Below are 22,450 nucleotides of genomic sequence, written 5' to 3' on the forward strand. Positions count from 1 at the left end.
GCCCTGGGGAAGCCACTCAGCTGCCACATGCCACAGTTCCCCATCTGTGACACAGAGATACGAGGATTGTGTGACAAGAGCAATAGGAGGATAAATGCATCACAGACCCTAAAGTACTCAGATGCGACACGATCTAGAAGTGCCTTGTTGAGATTGTCAAGTATGGTGTTAGGCTCTTTCCATATACAAATAAGGGATGTGTAGCTGTTGTCTTGAATGTTACCAACTTGCCTGCCTTAGATTTAGTTCTTTTCTGTTCAGCTGTCGTGTTGTATGCTTTTTACTTTACAAAGAAAAATGATTGTCATTATTCAAATAGTAACTATCTAACCACATCTGACGCTCAGAACTGTCTGCTTGATACAACAGCTCTAAATTATTTTTGGTGCACCAGTAATCTTTAATGGGGAGGAGAAAAGCAAGGCAGATGCTTGCATAGTGGTTTATCAGACTGCCGATCAGCAGACATGTTTTATTATAACTCATGTATTTCACACAAAATTTCAGACACAGCAGATATTTCTTTAGAAAATGGATCTGCAGGGTGTGCAATGTGGTGCTTGTAAATCACCCAACACTTTCAATCACCTTCACTCGAGCAATGTGTTAATTTGTGCAGTTTTGCTCTCCACCGCAGTAACCATTGCCCTAACCAGGGGTCTCATCCAAGACCATTCGAAGTGTGTTAGGTGCCTACATTTTCTTTTTGTGTTCTTTCATTTGACAACAAGAAAATCCACAGTCTGTCCCCACAGTGGCATGAAATTAAATTCAAATCCCTTCTTTCCTGCATGTTCAGGAATAACCTTTATTTTTTGACCAGCTTTTTTCTCCTTAGGCCAGTAGCTGTTAGGCATAATCCTGAGCAGGGTGTACCTCCAGGAAATCCCAGGTCTCCCAGGGACCTGAGAAGCAAAGCTACTGTGTGAGCCCTGAGTAAGCGGCAGTTGGGGACCGAGCTCTTTGCTGATGGCTTTGGTCTCTCACCACCCTCTCTGCAGCACACAGCAGCCCACTGCATCTGCGCTGGTCCCGTGTGCTCCTCAGGGAGACTGGCGTGCATGTGCGGATGAAAGGAGAGGGTCAGTACAGCCAGGAGGGAAGGCAGGACAGAGGGCCCCCTCTCGCAGCCAGCGTGGTCCTTAGGGCTTTGGCTGGGGTGCTAGCATGTTGTGAGCATCCTGCTTGCCCTCCCCAGCCCCTGCACAGCAGAGGGAGGAGGGGGTGGCACGAAGCCAGCTCTGTCAGCTTGCTGCCAGCTGGGGATTTCCCTGTGCCGGGAGAACCTCAGCTGCACGGTGAAGGCAGTTTTAAGCCCTCCGTGCATTAAAGCAGTGGAGCCACACTAGCAGGGCCAGGGGTCCGGCCGCCTGCCTGGCTGTAGAGAAGCTGCTTTTCTCCCTTAACACTGTATTGATTTCATCCCCAGAAAGCACAGAAGATGGTGGCTTTAGGAGCATGTTTTAGTTTGGTTTGTAGTCGTTTTCATCATGTGTCCATGCACAGAGTAAAATAGCAATACAGGGTAGAGGGTGAATTGTTCCTGTTTCCTGGCATTTTAGACGGGAGTGAATTTGAAAGTTGCAAATGGGCTGTGGTTCAGTTAGAGCAACAATTTGCATCAAAAAAAGCCATTCTCTGTTTTTAATTAGAACTACTTTTCATAGAAGGTGTGGTCATTTCTGCTCAGGCAGAGTTTTACTAAGAGTGAAGCATGTACGTTCTACAAAACATTTTGCTCAAGCACTCGAGCAAATCTATGTATTCATCAGACTCATTCTTGAAGCTCTGATTCACTTTATTCCAGATTTTCTGTTCTCTGTTGGGACTTTACAGCACTCCGTGGGTATACTACATGCTTTATTTTTGGATCACTGCTATTGTGGGTTTGTGTCGTGTTAGGATCTCAGTGCCCCAGTCATATCATAGAATGGTTTGGGTTGGAAGGGACCTTAAAGATCAGCTAGTTCCAACGCCCCTGCCATAGGCAGGGACACCTTCCCCTAGACCAGGGTGCTCAAAGCCCCATCCAACCTGGCCTTGAACACTTCCAGGGATGGGGCATCCACAACTTCTCTGGGCAACCTGTTCCAGTGCCTCACCACCCTCATAGTGAAGAATTTCTTCCTTGTATCTAATCTAAATCTACGCTCTTTCAGTTTAAAGCCATTACCCCTTGTCCTATCACTACGTGCCCTTGTAAAAAGTCCCTCTCCAGCTTTCTTGTAGGCCCCTTCAGGTGCTGGAAGGCTGCTATAAGGAATATGCCAGAGTCTTGCTTTTCTAGAGGCAGTATGAAAAGAGAACAAAAAGGTGGTTCTGCTCCCAAAAACCTGTAGTCTGTTGGCAGGAAGTAGAAAGATCAGTATATCAGGAGGAAGGTCTCCTGGGTTGTGTCTGAGCTTGGCCTTTCAGCAAAGTATTTAACTTCCCTGTACTTCAGTTTACTGTTATTAAAAAGTATCTTGTTATCCTTCCCTCTAGTACAGTTAAGCACTGAATTCATTCATGTTACTAAAACTCACATGGATTCTCAGAAAAAAAAGCTGCATCCCTGAATAAGAACTAAGTATTTGTATTGTTATGGCAGGCTGGCATCTGATGTTCTTCTTCACCTCTAGAAACAATTTGCTATTTGAAAATTCAGACTAATCCAGCCCCTTTTCAAGACTGCTCTTTCCCCAGCAGTCTTTCTGAGCGGCCGTCCTGCTGCCTAAAAACATGCAAAACAAAACAAAGCGAGAAAAAGAAAAACCCATACATCCAAAATCAGCAGTGGAGGAAGGAAGAAAATAAATCAAGTGATTAAAACCATAGTTCCACTGGCACCTCTTTGTTCTCGAGCTCAGGAATCTTTAATTGGTGCAGTAAGTGCCCACAGGCAAGTTGTATTACAAAGCGTTTCCTGTTCAAAAGAACATGCAGACTCCATTAGGAGACCACGGGCACTGCCGCCAAGAACTGACACTGCAGGATGGGTACGTGAACGCTCTCTCCATGCCTTGATGGTCAGGGTCCCACCACGAACTGATGCACCAAGACAATAAACCCCAATTCTAGTGATTTGCTGGTGGAAGGCATGCCACTGTTTGAAGGCTAAACCAGTGGACTGTTATCAGCAGAAAGCACTCAGTTTTCAGAAGGCATCAAGCAATTTTCAATGATAGTTTTGAAATACTGGCAAAGAGTTACTTGAAAAAAAGAACTTGTTCATGCAGTTGGGAATTGAAAGCTTCTAAACCACAATAAAGTCCTTTCCCAGACTTGCTGTCCATTTACTCCACGCTCATGGCATTCCTTAGATGGTCTGAATCACAGACAGCAGACAGCTCTTATAAAGAAGACCATAGACACCCATCTGTTGGAAGACATCTGCCAAAATAGACCATACATTTACGTTTATTCCTTCAATCCACTTTCAATTTAAAGGGATAACAACAATAACAGTTTTCAGTCCAGTGACACTATTCATCTAGTGCAGAGAAACTGCACCAGAAACACAAATTCTAGTAATGAAAGAAGCAGATGAGCTTTTTCCCCAGCTCTTACAGATGGACGAAGCGGGGCACAGAGCTTTTAAGTGACTTGCCCCAGGTGATGCAAAAAGTCACTGGTAAAACTGTAACTTGTCTAGGGGATCCCAGGCTGCCAGGTCCCCCCAGCTGCATCCCTCGTACAGACATGGGGGTACCAAAGGGACGTGAGGCTGTTGCCCAGGTATGCAAGAGCTGGGGCAGCGCTGGCTATGCTGTAGGTGGTTAAAATACGTGTTGCATTAAAGGGAGGGATTGGTAGAGTTACTCTCTCCTTTTTCTGTCTTTCCACCAGACTCACTCCTTTCATACTGTATGTATCAAAGAATACTGCCTGCTTCCTAGAAGTGAGTGATTGATTGCTGGCAAATAATATGCTACCTGTCACCGAGAACAGGTGTGTCTATTAGAAACATCCTCATTTGTTAGGGCAGTGTCTGGAGACAGAGCAAAGCTGTCGTATGAGCAAGTACAGGATGTAAGGAAAATGGATCAGTGGTCTTCCTGCCAGCGAGGGGTGACACTGGGTGTTTTACGCAGAAATTCTTTCAGTTCAGTCAAAATCATAACTGTTTTGACAACATTTTTTAAAAATGGGGGCTTTGGAGATGAGAAGCAAGAAATGTGCAGATAGGAAATGGCTTATAACTAAACTGCAAAGCAGGAAAGGAGGTTAACTCCTTCTAGAGCTAAATTCACCATTTTGCATTGAACCCAAGAAGCGCTCTCTGGAAACCTTTAACAAGGCTTGTTTTACACTTAGGCAGCTTACCACGTAACTGTGCTGGTTAAGGTGGTTGATTTTTTTTTTTTATTTTGCTAACACAGCTATTATGGTAAAAGCTCTTGTATAGACACAGCTCTGTTGGTGTAAAAACACTGGAATCAGCACAGCTTATGCCAAGTCAGGGAACCACCAGCAGCTGTTTCACTGAAAGGCTTTTGTACTGGAATGACTATGTCTGCATTGGAAGAAGGGTTTCACCAGCAATGCCAGTGCTGCTAAGCAGGCTAAACTTGTAGCGGTAGCTACAGCTATGTAATATAAGGGATTTTCACATGGGCAATAATTGCACGAGCTCAGCCTGCTTGCTTTGTATGTTGACCACCTCAAAATGAACCCTAGTGTTAGTAACTTCCAGGAAAGATGATGCGATGGGCTGGATTCATTTATTAGAAAGATGCTTTGCTGAGGAACTCCCCTCAGAGGGTACAACTCCGTACCCTCCCTGACAGCTATATAAGGAACCTGCAGGTAGGTATGTATTTGTCCTCACAGTTTATCCTGTTATCTCCCCTTTAAAATTAGCACAATGTAATTGAGTAAGTATAGCCAGTGAACTGGCTTACATCCACATGGCAGCTTGAAGCTTTTGCTAATTCTTTGCAATTTCATTGTGAGTCTTGGAATATTTATAGTGATTTAAAAGTCCCTGTGCAGGTGACTGCAGCAAAATACGAGAGTTATTTTTTTCTTAGTGATCTTTTCAAGTCCGATCCAAGAAAAACCAAACCATTAAAAATATGAACCTTGGTGTTTTGGTCTTTCAAAATCCAGGCAGACAAAAATGACGCAACTTTGGGGGCGGGGGATTGATTGCATGATTTTAAAACCAGTCTTATGGTTATTAGAGGCCTGACTCATGAACCCTGAACGCCTGGGTTTGGCATTGCTGCTTTTCACAGTTTCATTTGTTACAAATTTTGGTAATGTTAAGAATGTGCAAAGGTGGGAAAAGGGTAGGGGTCTTTTCTTCTCTTAAAGCACAATATAATACATGGGAGGATTCAGCTCCTCCTGCGATGGCTAGCGAAAAGGCAGCTTGAGCCATTTTTGAACTGTACTTCTGAAATCTTGCAAGCAGCTGCAGAGCCCTGCTGCTTTGAAAAGTTTGGACAACATCTGCACATTTCTTTAACTATTGTGAAATAAAATGCCTGGCAAGAATAACCATCTTAAAGATATACAGTCTCTTTATGGTGCAAACTGAAAGCCAGTTATAAAGTCTTCTACTATAGAAAAATGGCTGGATTCTCAGCATTATTCTCACAAGCAGAACTTTTCCAGTTAAGGTCACATCCTGCCAGGCAGCATGGGTAGTTGATGGGGGACTTTTTGTCTGTATAGATCTTTTCTCTCACAAGAATGAAGACCTGTAAGTGATTAATTTAAAATCCATTTGTCTTCCACCTACTTTTCATACTTTGTTTCTTATGAAAAGATAATTATTGTTATTTATAAATCCCTGGCCATTTTAAAATAAAAAGTTGAGGATGAATCATCTGAATTTTCCATCAAAGTTAGTTTTCTTACGAGAACTCTAAGTAGTGAGAGCTACTTTTCTGCCCAGCAGAAGCTGGTATGGCCTTACACTCCCTGGTCATTTTATAGTGCTGCTTACTCACCAGTTCCAAGAGGCTTCTGTGCTCTAATTTGGAGGCAGTATGTTTTTAGGGGAATTTTAAAAGCAGACTTGACAAATGTAGAAGACAATCCTGCACTGGCTACGAGAGGTACTAGATGACCTAATAGGTCATTCCTACTTCTCTGATTTGAAAAACAAGCAGCACATCTGTAGTTGTGCCAGCAGGAGAGTCAGATAGGGGAAGAAGAGCAAATACTTGAAGACTGTAAAACTCCCTTCTCAGCATATTAGCTCCTAATTTGAATTTTCCACCAGCTGCTGGCTTATACACTCGTTCTCTTTCTCATTCTGTAATATAACTTTTTCTGTGTTTACCAAGAAGAAACCAGAGGAAGGTAAAAGCCAGCCTAAAATGTATAAACAATGCAGTTTTGTCTGAATCATCACTCCAAGTCCCCATGCTTCAATTTTGCAAGCACAGAAATCTGGGCATACATCTAGCTGTGAATTTCACAGATGGATCCTCTCTCTAAAAGGGGTCTGCACAAAACCCCTAAATCCAAGTACTCCCAACTTCGCAAACATTCATATTCTCCAGTTTAGGTGCACGTCTACTAGAAATACTACAGTCTGTTTGGCAATTAAAACTCTAATCTCTCTATATTCACGTGACTAATGATCTGAAAACAATGACTTTGAAAACTTGATCTTGAGTTGGATTCAACCAGTGTTAGGTATAAAAGAGTTAAATCTTCAGCTATTGTTAACTAGAGTAAAACCACTGAGGATCAAAGGGCTTCAGTAGTGATGCCCATGTGACTCAGCAAAGCAACAGTAATTCACTCAGTGAGAAACTGGTCTCATACTCCCCATCTTCCTTCAGGTTCTCCTAATCCACACAGTTCCCATTTTAATCAAGCCATGTCCTTTTCTGGGTTTTTTAATTTGGAAACTTTGCACTCCAAAACATAGGCTAAACTCTGCCCTCAGCTGAACAAACACGATTTCTTTAGAGTGAGATCGTAGTTGAACTAGATTTAGTGAGAAAAGTATTATTGACTTCTGCCTGTGGATGTTGAAGTGAGTGATGGGTTTACATCTGAGGGAGAATTTTTCCGCATGGATAATTGTCAGGTGTGGAAGTAAAGGTCAAAGCGACTGTCCCTTGCTGCCACCCAGCTGTGTGCATTTGGGCACGCTTTGACTCGTGGGTGGTGGGAGGGTGCTGGCAGTGAGGCAGTCGTGTGCCAGACCTGTTTGTGCACCAAAGCAGTGTGCACCACATGACCAGAAAACCTTGAGGCCCTGCAGAAATAGTCAGATAACATCACAGCAAAGTGACAGCAAAGTGACAGCATAGTTTAGTCCTTTTTCAATGCTTATGTGTTGACTTGCTCTGCCTTTGTGCAAGGACTCTGCACCTTCGCTTTTAACATGCAAAGAATAATTTGGGCCAGGGCGAAAGCAGCAGTAAATTAGAGGAGTGTGAGTTTGCAATCATTCCCTCTGATCATCTCTGCCAGGGGAGTCTAGTCAAAGATTCCCAAATTGTGGTGTGGTTTGGTTTGGTTTCTTAATGATGAATGACTTCATCATCTGTGAATGAATTGAGTCAAATGTAGGACAAATAGTGAGACACATGAATGACTCTTATGACATTTGCAGTGTCTCAATCGGTGCTCGTTTATTTAGGTGGTTTCTAAGTTTCTTTGGAAAGAGTGAGAATGACTAAATGAAGGGGGAGCCACTTCAGAAGTATGGGAGTCAATGGTGAAGGTATTGTGACAGTTAAACCTCCCTGGGTTAAATATCTGTCATTATGAGCAACACAGTGTCGGTTATTTTGTAAGAGCTCAGTTCCAGGAGATTCCGTAGCCACAAGGCCAGAGGAAGCTGGATGATGTACCAGACATTGCATTCCCTTTATGGTCAAATACCTCCTGGTGCTCGTGCTGGGTCTTTATCAGCTACTTTTGGGTTTCCGATGCTTACCAGGAGGCAGCAGGGCTGTTCTCCGAAAGCGTCTGTGAAGGTCCTGACTTTGAAAGGCACCTGTCCTCAGATGCTCTCTGTGCTTGTGGTGCATCCAACTTGCCCACAGGCAGTGCCTTCGGCCACTGCTTTCCAAGGGAAGGGCACTGCTGAGGGCACGCAGGGCACCGCCGTACCTGTGCTTTAATCACGTTTCACGGGTCTGCCAAAGCCACTTAAAAAGAAGGCCCAGCACTTCTATAGGTAAATGGTCACCAACCTAGGAATCTGTCCTTAGGACCTGGGGACCCCCAGTTCAAGTCACTGGATATGAAGTAATTATAATTTTGTCCAAATTGATGTTTGCAAAAACTGGAAATAGTCTGCAAACACTGGCCACTCTAGGCATTGGGCAGGTCCAGTGAGCAAACTGGCTTAGTTTAAACCAGAGCTGAGGCAAATCGGAGGAGGACTTTTAGCAGCTGTATTTTTTAATTACATTGTGCTTTATGGGTGTTTTTTCCTTAAAATTACATTTAATTTTTTCTTGTCTGGTTTCTTCTTCACACATGTTCATTTTCTTTGAGTGGGGTGCTGTCTTCTTCCTTGGAAAGCATCCCAAGATACTGATTTCCAGCAAGCAAACCTAGGGTGAGATTTTCAGCTACGTAGGCTGGGTTACATGAGAGCTCTTCTCCTGAGGTCATCCTGCAGCTTCATGTCTTCAAATAACTTCTACTATGTTTTCAGACATGTTTCCTTTTTAAAAAAGTGCCATTGATTTTAATACAAATTTATCTTCAGTGTAAATTTTATAGGCTATTATTAAAATAAAAAGCACACAAAACTACTATTATGTCTGGTTTAGAAATTAATATCTGTGGACCTTTGTTTTATACTTGATTACATTTCATAGCTCTTCTCATCTTCAAAACTAGTGAAAGTTTTAGATCAAGATTAAGACTTTCCAAAAATTCAGGCTGTCTGATAATGGTCTTGGTTTACATGTAGCATTAAATGCTCCTCCAACTTTTTCTGTCATGCAGAAAAACATCTCTGCTTTTCAAAAACCACTGCTGAGTGCAAGTGTCTCTGCGGAAAGGCTGGAAGAAACCTCTCCCGCGTGTGACATTCCAGTGCAGCTCTTGCTGTCAGGAGCGTACCCCGGCCGTGCAAATGGTCTAGCCCTTAATCACAGTTAGACTGTAATATTTACTAGCATTTCAACAGATTGTGGTCAATATAACAAGACATTCATTTCCTCCTGTGTGTGTGCAACGAGAGATGCACACAGTTGATGGCTGGTTTATTACAGGAAGCTCATGTTGCCGCACACAGGCGCACTGTGCTAGAGGCCGAGGCCGAGGAATGAGAGTGATTAGCCAAGGGCAGCCTCTCCCCCAGCCTCCGCAGCAAAGGTAACTCGCATCATGCCACAGGGACCAAAACCTCTCGAGGATTTTTCTTTTCAAGATGTATGCTGCATTCAGCCGACAGGCAGATGCACTAGTTATCTGGGGAGTCCCTGTCTGTGGCACCTAGACAAAAATGCTTTGGCAGACAAATAAGCAAGGAAATTAATTTTCTTGTCTTTAGAAAACAGTGCGCGCCATCACGCCTGGATTGATCGAATTTGTTATGATAGCAAAACAAGTTCTATGGAAACCATTGTGAACCCTGGAGTGAGGCTGCCCAGGAGAGTTGGGGAAAGCCGCTTTTGTTTGTTGTGCTTGGCATCGTTTTGCTCTGGATGAAGATGCTTTAATTTTGTGGGGAGACCCAAGAGAGCATTCCTCTTTTTCCATACCAGAAAGCCTTCCAAACTGGCATAAACGTCCCCTCTTTCCAGCTGCTCCTTTCCAAACACACTGTGCCTCCTAAAGATAGTCTTTACAGTGGCTGGGGCTGGTGGAAAACATGAAGCCTGCATGGATTAGCACAGGAATTCATTTGGGCTGACGAATTGGGTTTCCCTCTATAAACAGCACTAGTGTTTTCATCTTCTGGACAGCACAGCAAACTTCACGTCCTCTTGCTCCTCGCCCCGCCTCTCCCACGCTGTGAAACGCCTGCATCCAGGCCAGCCATGGTAAAAGACACACTAAGGCCTGCTTATGGGGGATGGAAAACAGCACGCGTTCAACGAGGCGTTTTCAACTATATCCCTTCTCAGACAGGTTTTTTTCCAACCCTTTAAAGAGGTGGTGGGGTTATTTTGTTTTTTCAGTTTATTTTTCTTTCCAGGTAAAAGGGAAATTAAAATAATCCCTTCTCCACTGGTTTAGTGACCTTACAAGCAGCCCACACTATGTATTTTCTTTTCTTCTTTGTTTAACTTCAGCTACAATGTGCTTATCATCTGCAGGAGTTAGGGATTCTCTAAAGAGGTTTTTGTCTACCCCTTTCCCCCCAGGGCTTTGGGCACACAGAGGCTGGGTCGCAGGAGCACGGCCCTGCACTGCATCACTGCCTCACGGGACCGTCCTACCCCTGCCAGGGAAGCACCCCCCAGCACATCACTGAACACCTCTGCTGCAGCAAATACACTTTTGTATCGCTTATACTTTCTTCTATAGCTTACTTGGTAAATATAATCATTAGGGATTATTAATCACCCAACTTTGTTACCATCATTGCCCGGGAGGGGAAAGACATGTAAAGGCCAATTACGTGATCAGGCTACATTTAGTGGTGGTTTGTATTTACCTGACTATTCAGTAATGGATGATTTTGTCTGTGTCACTGAGTTAACTGAGCATGGAATTAGAGTTGTGTGGATAAAAATGGGGGACTTGGGATTCAGCTGTCAAATGGAAGAATTATTTAAGTAATAAAGCCCTGTCCCTTAACTTCACTTAATCACCATGTTTTCACATGTGTAACCTACACCCCATTAAAAGTTTGTTCCTTGGAAATAAGTAGTTTCAGCAAACTCCCACCTCCTCATAACATGCTGCAGTCTCTCCTGCTCTTTCAAGGCACTCTGGATCTGGCAGTTTTCCACCTCTAGCAGCGGCATCTGCTCTGGTATAGGGGGTCAGAAGAGGGGATTATTGTGGCCTCGAGAGAGAGCAGGCAACTGAAGTGGGCATGGGAGAAGCATACTGGAAGGAAAAGGTGCAGGGGTAAAGGCATTACCCTCATTCATGTATAACCTGCCCTGTTGCTGAATCATGGTCTTTTTATAGATAACATGGATTATACTCATGACGATATGGGATTTTAAAAAACAAACTCTACAAAAAAGCAGAAAATGTGAAAGTGGATAGCAACGCCATAGTGTTTTGGAAGTTTATCCGTTTACAGTGTATTTATTATGCTGCAGTTCAGGGTTTAAGCATTGCCATGCTTTCAGAAGGAGCAGAAGTTGGGGTCAGGATGCTGTTGGCTGTAACTAAAATATTTTCTTTGCCACATCATTTGATGTAGGTACCTATTTGTACAGTTCCTGATCACCACACTCTCATCTGGTATGGTTGTGATGGAGTCAAGCACCGTTCCCATTAGAGTGATGAGGAAGCTGTCCCCAGGACTGGACAGGAGTCCCAGCGTGCTCCCAGCAGTGAAAGTGCTGGCCAGGACGTGGGCTTTCATGTATAGTTGCTTTAAGCAAGCTCACTGTCTGCTGAGGCTTTTGCAGCTGGAGGATCAGCCATGCTGAATCATACGAGGAAAACAAAACCCAGCAGATTTCCAAAATATGAACAGCTGGATGCAGATGACATTTCTGAATCAAGAAAAAGAAAAAAAAGCCCAAACCAAACCAGCCGCTCTCGTGTTGCTCTCTGCCCCCCTTCTGATGCTGCCCCCATGCAGCAGCAGGGCCAGGCTCAGTGCCTCGCACAAGCAGGCGAAGAAATGCAACTGGGGGATGTTTCTGGGGCACCTAGCACAGGTGATGAGAAGGTGGGGAGTGCCCACTGGACATGGTCATCCTCTTGAACCATAACAATTGCCTCTGTCTTTATGGCTGAAAGGCTGCAGCGCTCTCTGTCCTCATCATCCTTCAGATCTCAGCCAGGGTCAGCAGTGACCAAGCCCTCTCTGGAGGGTCTGCTGGCTGTCACTATTAACAGTGGTGATTTGCAGCCCAAATATAAACCGCGCTATTATTTTTAGTGTTGATTACAGTCATGTCAAGGGGACCCCCTGAGAGGAAAGCCCCGTTGTGTGACCCGTGGCACAGGTGGAGCAGAGTGCGCTCCCTCCCCACCCTCCATGCCAACAGGCCCTGCAGGGATGTTGGCTGCTGGCTTGGCTGTGAGACGTAACTGATCTCTGCTTGATGGGGCTCTCCCAAGGTCACTGGTTGCTGTCAGTACAAAACAGGGGAGTTTTAAGTTCTGCGATGCTCCTTCTGCCCTCTCCCAGCACCCACTGTAGCATGAGCCTGCTCTGAAGTCACCATGGCTTAACCACCCACTTAAACTTGAGCGCATTTTAACTTCTTGGCTGAAAAGGGGGAAGATCCAGTCTCTTGGCTAGTTTATCTTTTCCCACCAGTGAATTACTTTAATTTTTAACTTTCTTGATGTGGCATTTTTGTAGTACCTAGAATATTCCCTCCCCTTTACCAGGCACCTACCTGTTTTGCTGCTGCTGGGCTCAGCAATGTTGTGGCCAGCAGGCAATTCCTGTGTGGGTCGAAGTGTTACACCTGCACTCACTGCCAGGCAGTCCTGCAGTGCCGAGGAACACCGCGGGAGACGGAGCTGGCTGGGACAGGCTCTATAGCGCATGCTACAGCCCGCAGCCAAGTCTCCAAGCCTCACAAGTTATGGGGGAGCACGGGTTAGGATGGACAGACATCCTGTTGCTTCATCTGGGTTTCTCCCCACCATGGCTGCTCCGCTGTCCTTCCCCTCCACATTGAGCCTGGGGCAGAGCACAGCAGCTGGTGGTAGTCAGCCATCAGAGCAGTGCCCACGTCCTAGAGAAGAGATTATGGCAACGCTGTGCAGTGTTGCTCCATGGTGGTGATGATGGTGAATTCACATCATGGTACTGCATAGACATGCTGTGAGCCTTCCTCACGATGAGGCTGCAAGAAGCATTCAAGGAGTCAGCACTACCTCCCCACCAGTGAGTCAGCTCTTACTAGTACAAAAACCTTCCCATCTCTACTTGGCATTGCGAAGGACAACCCCCAGTTCCTATCGCAGGCCATCCTCTATTGGTGTTCCCCAACACTTGTTCCACCTCATCTGTCAGGGAAATGTTGAGTACAGTCTAGGCCAGATTCTGAGAGGTGGTGCACGCTTGTCTCTTTGTGTATTTGATTTTTTTAAAAGTGGCTAGATGTCTAATCCACTGTGATTTAGTTGGGAGTTAGCTACCAAAATACCTTTAAAAATCTGGCTTTGCAGAAGATATCCGGTGGCTTCATACAGTTTCATTATACTGGCCGTTAGCTGGGGCATTTAATTCGTGTTGGCAGTCGCTCTCCTTCCAAGACCGCTCAGAAAGGTTTATGGTGATCTTGGCCTTCAACTTTGCTACTACTGTGTCTTCCAGCTGTCTGTGGCTAGTTCCCCAACTGCAGGACAAACAGTATTCCCATTCAATCCGCGTTCCTAGCCGAGGGGACGGCCTGCCAATTGCTTCTGAATGTGTTCTGTAGTCAGATGAGATCATATCAAACGTAAGCAAGTTTTATCTTTATTTTAGGCAAAAGGGTGTTTTATCGTGATGTGGTTCCAAAGCCTTCGTTGCTTGATTGGAATTCACCCAGGAAGTGTAGCAATGGATGGTTAAATACAAACTAATAGGTTCAATATGACCTACAAATGCAGAGCTTGTGAGCTGGCTGTGCAAACTCATGTATAAAGGAGAATGTTGTCATACAGCTGATGAGAACTTAGGAGTGATTAGGATGGTCTTGCTAGGTACTTGCAGTGTCTTGCAGCATGCTGCAATGAGCATAGCATTTCGCCCCCTGCCTGGATTGCATGGGGATACACACAGCTCTCGGACCTCACAGTTGGAAAACTTGGGATGGCTCATTAAATCCTGGGAAGGATTCCCTGGGGCAGTCTCTTTGGGTGGTTGTTCCTACATCTTGGTCTGGAATTGGGATGGGAGGTCTGCAAATAATTGAGGGCTAATTTCTGAACAAATGTAGGTTATTGCTATTGTGGTGAGGTTGGGAATTGCCCAACCTCAATAGCACCAGCTGCACTTCAGCTAAAGATAGTCACCTCAACAGCTATTGGACATCGAGGAGTTCAGTTCTATTTCTGGTAATTTATATCCCCCCTTTTCTTTTCATACTGAGAAGAAAAGTTTTATCGTTTGTGCCATTGAGTCAAACTGAAAGTTTTAAGTCTATGGATGATGCATATACATTTTTCTTATTCTCTCAAGCTATTTACTGTCAGAGGTTGCTGGCCTCCTTGAGGTGAGATGCAAAGACAGTTACAGTATCTGCTCCCCATAGCCTTTTGCATTCCTTTTTGTAGTTATAGGTGTCTCTTATAATTAGCTCTCCTTTTCGGTTCATAATGGTCTCTGATTTATACATATACTCCACAGTATTATGGATTGTTACATTATTTTATGTTAGAAACCCCCGCATGGATGAGAACTCCATTGTGGCAGATGCTGTGTTGACTCCAAAGGAAAAAAGGCAGTTCCTGCCTCAAAGGAGTTGCAGTCAAAGTGCAAAATAAAAGCAAACAGATGGATGTGGGCAGACACACAGTATCTTGTATGTGGCACCTCCTTGACATTGTTATATGTGAATTGTAACACTCTGTCAATAACTACTTAAATATTTAATGGTCTGGATTCTTTCCAGCTAACCTGGGACTTGTAATTGTAGTCCCGAAGTTAGGCACTCAGCTGTCCTGGACTCCCGTTGCCAAGACCCACAGACCTCTCTAGCGGTGCCTGTGGCTTTCCATCGCCTGCAGAGGCAAGTCCTGATACCAGGGCTCCTAAAACAGCGCTCACCATTCAGTGCCTAAGGCAAAGGGGGGGAAGAATCTGGCCCCAAACATTCATTTGCTGAAGGATATGGAGTCATGATAGAAAAATAATCTGTACGCAAAAGTGATTTCATGTGTTCCCCTGCTCAGTGTTTTTCACTACAAACAGTGTGCCTACTGCCCATAATCCTCTTTAAAATAAGGCACATAAGAAACATATGCCTTCTTCGCACTCGCTGTTCTGAAGTTGTTTGTGAAAGCAGAGTAATTGCAAGCAGAAGGTTATTTGCATGTCTGTTCCAGAGGAGAGCTTGGTTTGTCTGGCAAAATTGTTCATAGGCCACTTGTGCATCTTCCCTGTTACCTTGGGACAGTGATTTTCTGCTGGCTGTTTTCTCCTGAGAACCAGGCTCAAAATTCAGTTCAGACATGTTCAGAGGGAAACCTGGTTTGCTGGGGAGCCCCGGGTTCTGCAAGAATCCACAAGTCCTTCAGCAGGGATGCTTGCAAAGTTAAGACACAGCAGAAGATAAGATGCCAGAGAATTAGAGCCAGTAAATAGTTTTGTGGATTAATAGACATAAGCGCTAGTGCTCAAAGGGAGGAAAATAGATTACATTATTGACTGTTCATCCCCTGCAAAACTGCCCGAAGGGAAGGGTTATATGGTTTGTTTCCCCTTAATTAAATATTTGTTAAATGGTTTGTTTCCCCTCAATTAAATATTTGTTCTAGTAGTTCCTTTGTGACAGAAATAAAAAAAGCAGCAGCATTGCCTATTCTTGTTACTTTCAGCTAATCCTGAACATGCTGTAACTGTTCTTCGGTTCCTACCCCCCAATTATTTCTTGTAAAAAATAGCTTTCTCCCATCCATTCGCTTTTCTCTCTCTGTTTTTGAAACACTTTGCTGAATGACTCATATTGCCTCTTAGTAAATATGTTAAGTCTAGGAGAATGATGAAACTGCAAAGTGACATGTGAATAAATAGTGCTATCGCTTGTGTGCCTTTCCTGACGGCAGTTACTATTTTAGAGGCATTGTGGTATCTATTACCAATTTCATCAGCTTTTAAACCATGAGGTGCAAGCTACTGTAGAAAAAATCACCACCAACCTCCTTTGGTTTTGCTGGTTTTAATCTAAAAGAAATATGTCTTAATGCCAAATGGCATTGCTTATCTCAGCAGTTATGTAGCAAATTCATAAGGTCCAAACCACGCACACAAAAATAGATGTGAGCGCAGTTCACCCTTGTGCTTTGCAGCAGCAGCAGCAGCAGCTGCCACAGAGTTAGATCAAGAGTTAGGAGTGGCAAAATGAAGACTCTTGCCTTGTGTTTCTTAAGCTTCAGTCCATCAGCCTAATATTTCTGTATTGGTTTAGCCAACTAATGCGGTTTAAGAAAATGAACTCCATCCCCTATTGGTATAAGTTTTTGTATATTTATTTATTATGTGCATATTCTACTTGGAATATTTTACTTGATCTCATTGCATGTTAACTAAAACTAAATACACACTTCATCTTTTCTCAGTAACTTGCTAACCATCAACTAGAGAGAGCCAACTGCATGACTCAAACATGTGTCCCTTCCCTTACAATTTCAGCCAAAACTATCTGGCATCAGAGTACTGCAGAATGAAAGTCATATCTAAATATATGTGAGCAGAAAGAAAGTCAGTTAAAGAAAGACTTTGTTATGGAAAGCTACTACAAACCAAATCCACGGTGGCCTGGAGTTCCTCATTGCACCCAGGCTGATCTAGTTTTCCACTTGCAAGGTACGCTTCCCAGAGTGGCTGCTGACACTTGTAGAAGAACTGCACAAAGCTATCAGATCTTATTCCAGTCCCTTTATGCCTTACGTGTAGTGACTAAACAGACTTAAAGCATTTATCTAATAAATAAACAGGATATTTATCATAGTCTTAGCAAATTTGATATTACAAGCGTTTTTGCTTCATATTCATATAGTTCCTGGCAGTGTCGGCATTAATATTCAGAGCCAGTCCTTGGTCAGGTAACCCATGAATGAGATTGGCAGCGCCTGGCACTGGGTGCCACCCTGAACGCCATCCCTCAGGTTCAGTTTCAGTAAATGCAGCGCTGTGGACCAGGCAGAAAAAGGGTGCTGAGAATGAGATTTAAAGAAACACCCCAGCTTGATGGGGTGCCTCTTCCCATTATAGTCATGCAGTGACTAAGATGCAGCTCCTCTAAATTTGGGGATTTTTATACCAGGGGGACTGAGCCTGCAGATGAGCTGCAACAGCTTCCCGCAGTGATATGCTGAAGCCTAACCAGGCAGGAAGGAGATGGCATGAAATTGTGCCTGAAGGTGCACTTTCCAGATTGCCAGCTGATGTGAATTCTTCCTCCAGTCGATGTGTAGGCAGGGTTTGCACCTATCTTAGAATCTTCTGATAAAAAATTGACGACTAAATACTGAAATCCATCAAGCAAACAGGAAATCACACTCCGGAGCAAAAATTGCTCTTTCTCTTGCTGTTCCAGTTAACAACCCAGGATGAGAAAGCTCGTGCGTGTGTGCATGTATGTCCGGCAAATATCACATAAGCCCAGTTTCCTGGTTCATGGAGAAGGTACCTAGAAAACTTAACTCTTTGATTTCCAATAGATTCAAACAGGGATCAAACAGATTAAATAACTGAAAGCACCACAAATGGCACCTGCGCAGCCTTAGAGTTTCTCCATTCAGCTCACTTCAGGGCAACATTTGGCACCTGTTTCTCCAGGAGAGTATGTCGTTTGTAAGCAATATAATTCTCCCATATATTGTTTGCACATGAGATTTCAGTCCTCTTGCTACAGGGTCTCAATAAACTGGCCTTCCAGGGAATTAAACAAACAGTTAACACCCAGTTCTTTTCTTAACTGATTAACTGTGTGAAAGTCCTCTGGCCATGGAAGTGTAATGATTTTTAACTAATCACTTACAGGCTCAGGTGCAACTTATTACTGATTTACAAGATTGTAACCATTTGTGTAACAAGCTGAAGCGAGGCATGGCAAAGTAGGACAGGCACCCAACAGCTTCATGCACGGCGGGTAGTACAGGGAGAGCAGCGCAGGTTTCACATTATCTCTGCTGCTGGAATCTGCTCTGTTTTCCTTCCCTTGTATCTGGCCACTTTGCTTTGTAACACTGAGGAGAACTCAGCTGGAGGAAACAGTTTGCAGAATAACAACTTCTGTCTGAGGAGTATGCATGAATAAACAAAATCAAAGGTTGCTTATCTAAAATAAATTATTCAGGCTACAAACCGTCTTGGGATACCGGTCCCAGACTTCCTGCACAGTCAGTGAAGAGAGCATCCGTGCAGCTTCTCACAAGTGGTACCCCAGTGTCTCCCAGGACAAGGCATCCCCAGGGCTGAGGGATGCTCCTTATTCTCCTGACTTTAGATGCCATACAGTCAGAACAGGTCACTGTCTTCAAAGCGCTCTCTGTTGCCTATGTTGGCTCAATTTCCTAATAGAAATACTTAGGACCTAATTTTTAGAGGTATTGAGCACTCCAACATTGACTGGCATCTGTGGGTTTAAAGATGTTAGGTTGGTAACTTAAATTGTTGCCTATTAGAATTTTTAGAGTGCCTAAGTGAGCTCAGCACCTCATGTCTTTGGTAGTTTGGGATCTCAACTACCTAAGGACTTTAAAACATGCGTGTAGGGACTTTTGAAAATGATTGCTCTCTACTACATCCACACGCTTAGCATAGGCTTGTTCTGTGCAGGTCATCATCACTTCAGGCTTTTTTCTGTTAGCTAGGCATGTATTATTTAAGTTCCCTGAGTGTGGCCTTCACAGTCTCTGCATTTTTAAGACCAAAGCAAACCTATAATAAATATGGTCCTTCAGAGATACTTTGGACTTGGCCAGGGCCATATGGCAGGATGATGATATAGCAGAAGTCCAAGCTCTGGAGTCCCACTGTCCAGTCTTCTGCTCTAACCACTAGGTCACGCTTTTTCCTGACAGTTTGAATGCAGTTGTTTTGTAGTGGTAGGCTGTTGATCTTTTCTGGAAGCACACTGACAATAATGAAAGTACTTAGAAAATCCTTAAAATTTCCGGGGTAGTGTCACAGACAGATTTGTGTTTTGAGTATTTCCTTCTTGTTTTGATGTACCGTGCGTTTAGGACACTGAAATTTTTTTTTAGCAGAAGTGCTATCTTTATTTTCTGTTCTTTTCTTACAGGCAAACCCAGCTTCCTGTTAAAGATTTTGGGTAGGATAGTACCATAGATACTGATTGTTTTAGTTTTGCGTCTCACTCTGGAACTATATTGAAATATAAGGGAAGGGTATTTAAATGTCATGAGTGAAATCCAGATCCTGTGAATCATGAGGAGTTTAGATATTGATTTCAGTTGGGACAGGCTTTAGCCAAAAATATGCATTTTATTTAGATTCTGTTTTCCATCAGATATCTATATTATGATGTTAAATTAATGAAAAGATGCCGATGGGTTTTGAGTCTGTTGAAACTATTATAGCAAAAATGCATCATGGGACTTGAATTGCCACTTAGTTTGAGATCAGTAACTTCTTCCAAGAGTTTGCTTAATTAATGAAGGTGACCTGATTGCTGTTGGGCTGGATGGTGTTGAAGAGGTTTATAGTTTACATAGACTACATAGATTACAAGCAGGACAAGGAAGAAAAGTTGCAGGGTGCATCTATTGGCATTATTTCATTAAGGAGTAAAACCTTTTTCTGACATGTAATTAAAGTAAAGCTTTACAGCTAAGAACCTCTTAGTAGTTATACGTTCCCATTTTCCAGAAAAAAAAGCCTTTCATTGCTGTTGATTTATAAAACAACCCCCCACGCACACCCAGTATTTTTTCCCCAACACAGTTTGTTGGGTTTGGGCTCCTTGTGCCTGATACACCTAAGTTTGTATTTACCAGTCAATTAGTTGCTCTGCTTGCATGTGCAAAAGCTGATTTTCCAGAATGCAGAATATAAAATAAGCTGTGTACTGAGTGGTAGGTTCCAGTGTATGATACGTGGCTGCACAATCTCTGGGAGCCAAGTAAAATATTTCTTTTCTATATATAGTCACCTGAAATCCAGCAGCAAAGACACTTCTGAATGTTGCACTCAAAAGTAACTTAGTTTTTAAGAAGCACTTTTTCCTCCTTAATATTGCAATTATTTTTTTTTATTTCCACATGGTTTTGCAGAAGTGCCAAATGCTTTCATGAATTCAAAAGAAATCTAAAAAGATCAGACAGAAAAAAAATGAAACAGAATTTTAAATATTGCCATTTTATGAGAAAAAAATTTCACCTTATTTGTGTTTGAAGCAAAGACTGTAACCTCCATAATTACTTTGCGCATATCTTTCCTGTTCTTCACAATTAAGGCAAAGTCTAATTTACACAGCCACTGTGGTTAGATCTCTTATTTAAAAGGGACTGACTTTTGATCTGGCATAAATGTGTCATGTTTTATTTGGGCCACTAAGATGATAATATAACTGAATTTTGCAAAAGGCAGTGACTAGTCTTTGACCTGACTTACAAGACACATGGACCTCCTGTGCCTCTGAAGTCTCAGATCAAATTACCAGCATTTCGCATATGTTTTGTGATCAATTTAGGAGTGTAATTTTTTGCATACTTATTTTTAGATAATATCAGTTGAGAAAAGAGGGGAAAAAAGTAAAATCTAGTGCTGGATCTGAGCAAACAGAAAGGTCAGCGGTTAGGTTCTGCCTTATGTATTGTATATGCTGAAATGTCCTTTTAATAAATTAAACCACAAAATGAAAGAGTAGCTGAAAACTGTAACATTTGGCCTTGCAACACAGGTCAAAGGTTACTTTTTTTTCTCAAAAATGGTTTTGCAAATCTTTTTCAGAGCTGATAGATACACACCTTAGCTGGATACAAAACATTATATGAAAAAGAATGACTGTGATCTTTGATCCAAGCAATCAAAAAGAAAGGTAATTGGTATTTTTCTGCCTTTTCTCCAGCTGTGTGTTTCTCTTAACCTTTATTTATTTTTTTTTCAATTAAAAAGTCATGCCCCTTTTTATTTGGCTTAGAGGGTTTAAAATCTTACTTATTTAATTTCATTTTTTTTCACTCTTTTTCTTCCCCACTTGTGTACCACAGAGCTGTCCTGAAGTAGGTGGGGCCTGGTGGGCAGGGAAGGAGAGATGGGGTTGTGCATGCTGGGCTAAAGCATCCTGTCATTCCAAGGCAGCAGCTAGAACCACGTTAGGACCATGGTTTGCCTGGAGACGTTTTGAGGGCACCCTAAAAATTCAGGGTTCAACTTTCCTTCTCAGTCCCTGATAGGCCATCAGTTCCTCCCTGTGTGTCTTGTGTTGGCTTTGCATGTAAACTGCCTCTTGGCAGCGTCAGCGGAGCAAACACGGAATGTCCAGGATCCAGTGCAGGGAGGAGCCCACTGGAGCTGAGCTTGGCCTCCTCTGATGAGACCCTCACTCTTGCAGGATCCCCAAAGGGCACAAGACCCCAGTCACTGCCACGGGTATAGTGCTGTGACAGCATTGACTTCATCGGTGTTATTCCAGACATATACATGGAATAGCGCTAGTAAAGTTACTCCGATGCGTGTGTGAGTGTGTGCACACGCATGCATATGAGTGTGTGTGCGTGTATATAATCAATTACAAGGAGCCTGACTCATTGCCAGCTAAAATTGGAGACTGTTTTCTGTCTCTGGACTACTAGTTGAAACTCAGTATTTAATACAACCCACTATCATCCCGCAAGTGAATACACTCCAGATTTCTATCTGAGAGGATGTGAATTAGAGTCTTAAATGTCTTTGAGGCCTGAAGCTTAAGAGACTGACTCTAACCCATCAAAGCTGAGTGATTAGAAGAACGCAGACATTTGTCCCATGATTTCAGCCAGCCTCTCGTATTCAGCTAACTTGGGGATCTCCAAGCACCGAGGCTGTTGTAAGACTCTTAGAACAGCAGTATCTAACAGAAGATATGCTGAAGGGATTCAGGCCTAACTAGGCATTTCCTTGGTCTGGATGGCTGACGTCGGCTGTAATTTCAATATCTTTTTTTTTAATTATTTAATCTTTCATTATCTTTGCATATGTCCTCATTGCCCCATTTAATCAGTTCTTTGTCATTAAATGGATCAATAGCAGTGTGCTCCAGAGTTGCCACATGCCAGGCACCTTAAATAACAATATTTTATTTATTAATCACATCATCTCCATTTCCTCTCGGCTAGAAATGAGCAAATAATGAGAACCGATACTTGAGATACATTTTAACCACGCTACCAAAAAAAGATAGATGGGAGTTCAGAATAGCAAGTTCAGCACATGATCTCAGCTTCCTCTGAAGTTTAGATATGTCTCAGTTTGCTGATTTTGTTCAAGCTACTATTGAAACCCAAGTCTCACTGAGATTACACCTGGATCTGGATCCATGTGCTCCCAAATCTGGAGCAGATCACCAAAGATGTGTGATTTCTCTAGACTCAGTCTGGAGGTGACTCCAAGCTGGAAGAGAGGTACTCGCCTTGGGATCCATTCCTGTTAGGTTCATATATTCATTAGATTTAGGGGCTCTGGTTGTAGATTAGGACTTTTTGTGCTGGGACAACCATTGACTTAGAC

At 43.2% G+C, this 22,450-nt stretch overlaps 1 protein-coding gene across 7 annotated transcripts in view; it reads left to right on the forward strand.

Moving 5' to 3' along the window:
- The window catches only part of NFATC2 (nuclear factor of activated T cells 2), a 103,704-nt gene that overhangs the window by 72,377 nt on the left and 8,877 nt on the right, over positions 1-22,450 (forward strand). The window contains exon 10 of one of the 7 annotated variants that reach the window (XM_072879231.1): positions 20,693-20,780. The exons of the other annotated variants lie outside the window; for them this stretch is intronic. Coding sequence (XP_072735332.1) covers positions 20,693-20,736 — 44 coding nt within the window. The 3' untranslated portion in view covers positions 20,737-20,780. The remainder of the gene's footprint in view (positions 1-20,692; positions 20,781-22,450) is intronic. 7 annotated transcript variants of the gene reach the window in all.

Source organism: Ciconia boyciana, chromosome 14 (assembly GCF_034638445.1).
Source record: "Ciconia boyciana chromosome 14, ASM3463844v1, whole genome shotgun sequence".
Taxonomy (NCBI): Eukaryota; Metazoa; Chordata; class Aves; order Ciconiiformes; family Ciconiidae; genus Ciconia; species Ciconia boyciana.